The 9,333-nt window shown below is 34.5% G+C and overlaps 1 protein-coding gene across 1 annotated transcript; it reads left to right on the top strand.

Annotated features, from left to right (window-relative positions):
- Positions 1–213: 213 nt before the first annotated feature.
- LOC116014688 (UBX domain-containing protein 1) lies at positions 214–6,672 on the top strand. The gene is made up of 12 exons (XM_031254630.1): positions 214–478; positions 759–924; positions 1,474–1,569; positions 1,755–1,831; positions 2,282–2,364; positions 3,844–3,904; positions 4,070–4,137; positions 4,210–4,291; positions 4,636–4,716; positions 4,812–4,889; positions 5,332–5,451; positions 6,152–6,672. Exons 1-12 carry the CDS (start codon positions 311–313, stop codon positions 6,326–6,328), a joined length of 1,257 nt encoding a protein of 418 aa, XP_031110490.1. The 5' UTR covers positions 214–310; the 3' UTR covers positions 6,329–6,672.
- The last annotated feature ends 2,661 nt before the right edge of the window (positions 6,673–9,333 follow it).

Here is a 9,333-nt window from a genome sequence, read left to right as displayed (position 1 = left end):
TCAAACACACACCCTAAGAGAATGCTATTTTTAAAAATTAAAAATTGAAACAATTCACGAATAACTTTATTTTTTTTAAATGTTAGTATTTTATTTGTGACTTGATTTCAACAAAAAAAAAAAAATTAAATAAAAAATATTTGTGACTTATTCCGTAAAAAAAAGTATATTAAAATCAGGAAAAAAAAAACCCTTCCGTGAAAGCTTGCTAAATCTTTCCTTTTGTCTTTAAAAACCTGGTATGGTCGCGCATTTCATCGATCGGAGAATTGGGCTGAATCAATCGAATCTGAGCTGAGCTGCAACTGCAATGGCTGGTGTATCACTCCAGTGCGGGGACTGCGGGGCCCTCCTCAAATCGGTAGAGGAAGCGCAAGAGCACGCCGAGCTCACCAAACACACCAACTTCAGCGAGTCCACAGAGCCTATTCTCAACCTTGTCTGCACCACTTGCGGAAAACCCTGCCGCTCCAAAACTGTAATCTTTTTTCTAGCAATTAACAATTATATATATATATATATCTACTACACAAACCCTTACTCTATCCAATTGCACCAAGAAAACCCTTAAATCGCACTGTTAGTAAACTCTGGTTATCGACTATATAAACAATCGCACTGCATACTCCGCATGTGTTCAATGCAATTAGGGTTCGATGATTTAGTTTAATGAATAAGAATATATTCTACTTCAATTACAGAATGTGTTTTATTTGGCTTACATGAATTCTGGATGTTATTTCATGGATACTTAAAAGGAGAGTGATTTACACACCAAGAGAACTGGGCACAGTGAGTTTCAGGACAAGACTGCAGAATCTCTAAAGCCCATAAGCCTGGAGGCACCAAAGCCTAAGATTGATGATGATGGTGATGATCAGATGGGAGAGGCTGGTGATGGCAGTAGCAGTGGCCAGCAAGAAGGTAGTGAACATTTTCTGGATGTTCTGTAATTGAATTACAAGTAAATTTTTCTTTCATTTGCAAAAGGAGTGAATTTTGGATAATTTGGCATTGGAATGAAAATTTCCCTTTAGGCTTATCTATGTACAGTTAATCTTGTTTGTAGAAATGTGCTATGTAGCCTACGTGTATTGTTTGGTAATGCATCTGAATGTTCTTGATAAAGATACCATTTTTGTGGTTCCATCTGATAACAATTTTATGATCCTGGATTCTCGTTGGAATCTCAATTCTGTTGTCAACATGTACTGGCTAGTCAACTGAATTTTTGAGCAATTCAAGCCCTTACTTCCCCATTGAAATCTCAATTCTGTTGGTAATGCATCTAAATTTTCCCGCTAAGGGTTCCATTTTGTGGTCCCATCTGATAACAATTTATATGTACCTGGATTCTCACTGAAATCTCAATTTTGTTGTCAACATGCACTGGCTACTCAACTGAATATTTGAGCAATTCAAGTCCTTACTTTCCCACTTTGCTCTTTTTTTTTTTTTTTTTTTTTGGGTTAGAAATGGTTGTTCCTGAAGTTGACCAAAACTTACTCACTGAACTTGAAGCAATGGGATTTCCCAAGGCAAGGGCAACCCGTGCACTCCACTATTCTGGTAAGGCATTGTTATCCCAGTTTGTCTCTGTTCATATCTTCATATGCAGACTCTACTACTCTAGAGATATCCTTTTGTGTGTGATTAGATCATTCAAATCTTGTCATATCTATAAATTTTTACTCTTACTAGTTCAATTCATTCAACTAAATCTGATATAAATTAGTGTTGCTAACTATTTTCAGGCAATGCTAGCCTTGAGGCTGCTGTAAATTGGGTTGTAGAACATGAAAGTGACCCAGATGTGGATGAAATGCCTCTGGTATGCCTGCATTTAGAAGTTTATTTCAAGCATTTTATTAAACAATATTCATCACCTAGAGGAAGAGTAGTTTGCTTAATTGAAATTCTTGAGCATAGAATGGTGGTTTCTAATGTCTTCCACATGCACTGCTTTAAGGCCCTTTTGATAAATTTGATTACTAAATGAGCTTATTTATATGGCTGGTGACCTTTTAATCATGCCATGTGTTCCATCGTTTTACTATCCTGATTGGAGTTACAATTCTTAGGTGTTGTTACAATAGTTTATGCATTGTCTCTTGAGACCATAGTGTATATATGTATTATTTTATATTTATATGCTAATACTGTTGACTACTCTGGAAAAGAATATCCTTGTTTCTAAGTCAAATTGTGGGTTATATTGTTGTCTTATGCCTCGGCAATGTAATTACTCACAATTGTGTAAATAATTTTCTAATATGCCCAGGTTCCTGTCAGTTCCAAGAAAGCTGAGCCCCCAAAGCCTTCTCTCACTCCGGAGGAGATAAAAATGAAACAACAAGAGTTGAGGTAGGTTTTGCCGTTTTGGGTTTTGCCTGTTTTGTTGTTGATGTCGTTCATTGCTTGTTGCTTACCTTGATAAATAGTCTGCCGTTTGTAGTTTGTTATGGTATTTTATTTAAGAAAAGAAACCGGTATATGTAGTATGAATGAGAACTTTCACCATGTAGAGGCAATGGTATAAGTATCACTCAACATGTGTTTAATTCTTTTACCCAATTTGTTTCTGTTTACAAAATAGGCATCTTATGTTCTTCTCATACACGTAAAGAAGTTTTAGTGTTAGAAACTTAAAATAAATTGCATATTGGCACTGTATATACCCTATTGCTGAAATAATGTTTATAATGTCAAATAGAAGTAACAAAAGTGCTTGCAAACACATAAATTTTCCTTCCTGATTTTACTCACCACACAACCCAAACTCATTGTTTCCTAATGCACTTAATCCTTATTCCCAAGAAATTTCAAGTTTTATCTACCTATTTTCTTCACCAGATTTCTCAAGTCAATAGTGAGTTCAATTAATTTTTATTCTGATGTATACAGTGTTGTAAAAATCGGCCTAGGCGCCCCTAGGCGGCTAGGCCAAAGGGATTTCATGCCTAGGCATTAATGTCATTTTGAGCGAAAAGAAACCAAATTTAAAAAAATCCCTAAAGTTATAAGTCCTCCCAGAAAAAAACTTGCAAAAAATCGCGGACTTAGCGTTGTTCAGCACAGCTCTGAGCCTCGCTGTCCCATCTCCCTTCCAACTTCCAAGTTCTGTCACCGGTAGCACACCCTTGCCGTCACAGTGTCGTCGCACAGCCACCCCGCACTCTACAGCGTTGTTGCACAAGCTCGCCGTCGCAGCAGTGCAGCACAACCAAGCTCCTTGTTGTCCGTCGTCACCAAAGCCATACCCCTCCAAGTACTCCACTGTCTCCATGTTTAATGAGAAAAGACGCAAGATAGAGAATGCAAAATAATCTGAACAGAAAGACGGATTTTTGAAAACTAATGAATCCCTCTAGAGAAAGAGGGCCCAGATGACTTGACAACCTATGCTGTCACATAATCATGCCACTTTTCATTTTTTTATTATTTTTATTTTTTTATTAGTTGCCCGCCTAGGCGCTCTAGGTGCTAGGCGCCCATCGGACACCCGACTAGCGCCTAGCGCTCCTTCTACAGCATTGAATATATAATACATGTATAATTCAATATCCCACCCATGAATTACTTGCTTGATAAGTGCCCTGCCATGATTACTGACTTGATAACTCTTTCATACTTTCACTCATAAAATACATGGTGGCTTGCAATATTCTTATACTTTAACTCTGTAAGGCTGCCTTCTTTAGTCTCAAAATTTTCTTTTTCTGTGTGATCCAGATGTCACTTGCAGAGCTTAATACAATTCTTGTGTAAATTTAAAGGTGTTAAGAGTAGTGGAATTTATATCCTCTTCTGTTTTCTTATACCCATGGCTGTAATAATTTATAGGGAGCGTGCTCGTAAAAAGAAAGAAGAGGAAGAAAAACAGAAGGAAAGAGAGAGAGAAAAGGTACATCTTCATTTAATTTAGTCACCATCCCTCACTGAATCTGCCACATTTCTTTTAGAGTTGGCTGTGTATTTATGTTTTTTAAATCACCATCCATTCTTATCTTCATCGATCGATCCATCAATTTATAGTGTACTTCTGAAATTATTTTACATTTGACTTCAGGAAAGAATCCGAATTGGTAAGGAACTTCTTGAAGCCAAGCGCATTGAGGAAGAAAATGAAAGAAAACGGTTAGTTTGGTATTCACATTCATGTATCATTTACTGCTTGATCATATTTTCTTATTCAACATTGCCCTGCAGTTTGATAGCCTTGCGTAAGGCAGAGAAAGAGGAAGAGAGAAGAGCAAGGGAAAAAATTCGTCAAAAGTTAGAAGAGGATAAGGTCAGTGGCTATGTTAAAGCTGTTTCGAATTAATGTGAAAATTGTTTTGGCTCAATGAGTCTGAAGATATTTCTATTTAGTTGCATTACATGCAACTAAAAATAACAGGTTCATGTCAGCAGAACTGTTTTCTTGGGATGGTTTTGGTGATGTTGAGATTTATGCATCGGTTTTGACATTACCAAGCTTAAAATATATCACCTAGACTCTTATGATAACTATTTTAACTGGACAAATATTCCTTCTTCCTTTTTCTCCCTTTCATTGATTTTGGGGTTTTTCCTTCTCTCTTCGTACTGTTTGATACTACTTTGATATGGTGAAAATTATTTGCAATTTGACAGGCAGAAAGACGACGCAAACTTGGTTTGCCTCCTGAAGATCCTGCTCCAAAACCTTCTGAACCAGTAGTAGAGGAAAAGAAGGTTATTTTTGTCATTTGATAAAATTGGTTACTTTTTTCCCAGAACATGTTCTTGTGAAAAGACTAAAACTCCCTTATCCAAATTTTGGTTTGTAGAGCTCACTGCCTGTCAGGCCAGCTACAAAGGCAGAGCAAATGAGGGAGTGCCTGCGTACACTTAAGCAGAGCCACAAGGTAATGGATTCCAGATGTAATTGGTAATTTCCATATATTAGTACTGCACACACAACTGCTTAGGTCATTTCATACGGAGCTATTATGTGAAGAGTGTGCTGGGATCCACATCTACTGTTATTTCTTTTCTTGGTGATATATTGTCATCTGACCTGTGGTTTGGTCATTAAGAGTCTGGTGACATTGTCAGGCAGAGCAGATCTCTAAATGGGAAGCAAATGACAATGGTTTGCTTAAGTGCTGCTTTTCCTTCTGTCCATAAGTCCATTCCTTGCAATGTTTTTCTGTCAGCATGGATTATAAAAGAACACTTGTTTCTTATATTACTTGCATGTCTCTGGATTGGAACTGATACTGCCTGTACTTGTTGAGTATATAGGTATGCATCTTTGTTTTCAGTTATGATCAGTGAATTGACTTCTATTCTTCTTTGATGTACAAGGATGACGAGGCTAAAGTGAAGACAGCATTTAACACACTACTAACTTTTGCAAAGAATGTTGCAACAAATCCAAATGAGGAGAAGTTCCGGAAAATTAGACTCAGTAATCCTGCAATCCAGGTGAGCATATGAAATAAGAAAACAAGCAAAGTATTTGGTTGTAGTTAATGGTTTATTGTTGTTTACTTCTCACATCTTTGCTACGTGAGCTTGAAATCAATTACTGGCGAAACCCTCTTAAAATCTGTCTCTGAAATCCCTGGATGTCATAGACAAAGTTGTGTTCTGCAAAGTAATTTTTGTCAAAAGAGAAAAAAGGATATACAATAATGTAATAATAATGAATACTCTGTAATTACAATAACAGAGACCAATGAGGTGATAGGTCATGTATACATTTGGTCATGCCCTTCAAAGAATATTAACGTTCTTTACCCATGAATAATAACAATAATGGAGACCCTTTAAAACAAATAATAATAATAAAATAACAATAATGGAGACTTGTCTATACTTTGGGCTATTTGCTTCACGAGTACCTCTGGCAAGCAGTTGTGCTTATATTTTGATTCAGGCTGCCACTGTTGCGCAGCAATATTCTCAAAGGGTATCATAACTTCACAGGTAAATAAATGAAAAATAAAGGCACAACTAGAGACCAAAGTTTTAGATTCCTTGATAAGCTGTAACACAGGAAGAGCTACAATGAGGTGTTCTATATAATATTAAATTAAATGCTCTATTATAATTAAGTGTTCTAACCTTTCAAAAAAAAAAAAGTGTTCTAAACTTTTTTTTTTTTTTCTGAATATTTTTACAGGAAAGAGTTGGAAAATTGAAGGGGGGTGTGGAGTTCCTTGAGCTTCTTGGATTTGAGAAAATTGAAGGTGGAGAGTTCTTGTATCTTCCAAGTGATAAAGTAGACATGGCTGTGCTTCACTCTGCCGGGACCGAGTTGAACAGTGCTATCAATAACCCCTTCTTTGGAGTCCTTTGATCCTTACATTAGCCCTGAAACATTCTAAAATTTGTCAAACCTAATATACAGGAATATGTTGAGTTTTCTCTTGGTTTTGAAAATGTACATTGGGGGTGGGAAGGGAAGGGATATGTTTTGGATAATTGCATTTCATTTTGCCGTTAAACTATGTTTGAAAAAAATTATAGTTTTATTTATCATGTTTGGTTTTAGAAGTATGCCCCCAAAGGATCTTCTCCAATTGAGAGTGTGGATACTTTGAGGTAAGTATTTTGGGTAATGCTTTTGATTTGTTTCAACATTTTAACTGTATTTGGAGAACCAAGTTAAATTCAGTTGTTCCTGATTTTACTTTGGAACTATATATATCCTTCTATCTAATAAAGCCATATCGCCATAGCCAATCACATTGCAGCATTTTCCCGCCCATTAAAAACGGCGCCGTTTTGGTCACCTGTATACGTTTTAATATAAATGTATTGCTTTCTATTCATTGCGTTCACACTAGGCCTGAATCAAATATTTATGTCTTTTGCATAGTTCGATGCACTAAATGATTCATTGCAATTACCGTTAAGAAAATCCACAAAACGAAGGGGATAAAGTTATTGATTATTACTTGGGTATTGATCCATAATAAATATAATTCTTTATCCTTTCAAAATTAGTTGCTTATCTCTATCCCAGAGAATAATATATCTATAAATATGTATACATCTCTTCATGTATATATATCCACCCTACCCCTATTGAGGACGTTTACAATTCCGTAGCAAGGTTAATGATTCATTCATTAATGCTCGAAACCTTTACCAATGTAAAGGCTCCTTATATACCCAGATACCTGAGATACTACACGTACCATCCCAGTAAGTCTCTCTCTCATTTTCTCTTCTGCTTTCTCTTCTGCTTTCTCATTTTCTTATATACGTGAAGCTGACTTCACGTCCTTGCAAGTAACATATGCCCTGATTACACGCGTAAAGCTATTGGACTACGGTTAGTAAGGACATATATTGTTAGCGAAGGAAAGAACACTGATGTAATCAAAAGTCAATAATGTCTATTTCACGACTGTGAGGTCAGTTTATTATAATGTATTCACATCTATTTGTTTCTATCTACTGCAATGTTTTTTTTTTTAGTGTTTATGTACTGATGATTAGTAATATTTGATACAACTGTGTTTAAAATATTAAAGTAAATGTTTGATATAGTCACTTACCCAATAAATTAAATCTTCCTTATGCACTGCATTTGATAGGGTGATTCTGTGCCTAAACTTTGTTTTATTCAATCAAAGTTCGTATTATCTACAAAATATGTAATACTGGACTGACAATATATAAAGCATTAGGTATGATTAACATATTTGTAAATGCATTAGGTATGATTCACTCATTGTTTCAATGCAAAGTTAACCAATCTGTAAGTATTTGTTCATAAAATATGCATTTCCTCTAATCTGCATTCTTTCATATATATATTTTTTGCCTACTGGAATGCTAATTTACAAACTGATTGTCTTTTTTTTTTTTTTTGTTATGTAATGCAAATATATTAGCTATACATACCAAGTTTGAAAGTCTACAGTTACTAAAATAAAACTACAGTTACAAATACATTAGTAAGTGTTCTACCTATAAGCTCATTGTGGTAAAACAACAGATTTGTAGACTGGAGAACTATTGAAATACTAGAACTGTTGGTAAATTGCAGGGTTTTATGTGTTGAATCTTACAGCCCAATACCAAGTCTGACAATGACAAAAATGAGAGATGCCACTGATTGCTCTGTCAAGAGATGTTTGCTGGACGAATTCTTAACTATCAAGGCCCAAGGGTTTCAAAAAAGTCAAAGAGACCTCCGTGAAAACTGAAAAAAGATTTTTACTTTATTGTGCTGTGAGGTCTAATGAGAGTTACACTGTGCTGGCCTGTAAATGTATAACTTTTAAATGTATGGCTTGGCATTTTTACTTCATGTTGCTGAGTGCATGGGCTACTATTTTCATTGTATGTTTTATGTGGTTCTGTGTGAACTAAACATTTGTAGAACAGTTTATTGGAATGTCTTATGCGTTAATTGAAGGCTGTAAGTGTCGGTTATTGTTTATAATACAGTTTCCTATATTTTTTTCATGTTTTTTTTTTTTGCAGGAATGAAAATTCTTAAAGAGGCAGAACATATAACCCAACAGAACTCCTGTGAACTATAATATGCTTTCGTCTAACAAATGAATCCTACCACTGAGTGTACAAAGAATTAATAAAAAATTGCAGAAAATCTTATTATCACCTGCAGAGACTATGAACAATGGTTAGAACATACATGCATATTATGAACTCAGTAAAGTAACACTGATTGATAAACGACTGATCAGATTGATACTTTAATTCCAAATGAAAAAACGAACATGTTCACAATAATCTGTATTGGAAAAATTCAGTTCAGTGGATTCAAATGGAAAAATATGTAGTGTAAATTCAACTGTGACAGATAATGGTTTTATTTTTAAAAAATCAAAACATATGGGATGCATGCAGCATATGGTCCAAAATTAATAATATTATATAAATATTTAATATATATTCACATTAACATTAGTAGTATATTAAATTAGTTAATTCATTTATATTTGGAGTTTAATGGTCCAAAATTATATTAACGTTATTAATAATAAAATTTCCAAAGTTTTATACTAAAGTATTTCAATATTAGTAGGATATTTGTAATATTAAGTAATTGGTATGCAATCAACAGTATTATAAAATAAAGAACAATGTTCAAAATATTAGGATAATTTATTATTGTTATATTCGGAGTTTTATATAATTATTGTTTGAACATATTTTCTTATACCATTGACTTATTTGGGGTGACATGTAATATTGTTAGATATAACAATTAGCTTTATTTGAGACGTGAATACTTAATTCTCATTGAATCATATTAGAAAAATTATGTTTTGATTGAAATTAAGAATTTGCTTAATACATAGAAAAAAGTCATCATTAGATGAT

The sequence above is a fragment of the Ipomoea triloba genome, chromosome 4 (assembly GCF_003576645.1).
Source record: "Ipomoea triloba cultivar NCNSP0323 chromosome 4, ASM357664v1".
Classification (NCBI taxonomy): domain Eukaryota; kingdom Viridiplantae; phylum Streptophyta; class Magnoliopsida; order Solanales; family Convolvulaceae; genus Ipomoea; species Ipomoea triloba.
Note: the sequence above shows the minus strand (reverse complement) of the source record. Positions and strands in the feature narration are given on the sequence as shown.

Coding starts and splice junctions, on each gene's coding strand:
- LOC116014688 (XM_031254630.1), top strand. CDS start 311: ATGGCTGGTGTATCACTCCAGTGCGGGGACTGCGGGGCCCTCCTCAAA. Junction 1,832..2,281: donor ATGTGGATGAAATGCCTCTG/GTATGCCTGCAT, acceptor TAATATGCCCAG/GTTCCTGTCAGTTCCAAGAA. Junction 4,292..4,635: donor AAAAGTTAGAAGAGGATAAG/GTCAGTGGCTAT, acceptor GCAATTTGACAG/GCAGAAAGACGACGCAAACT.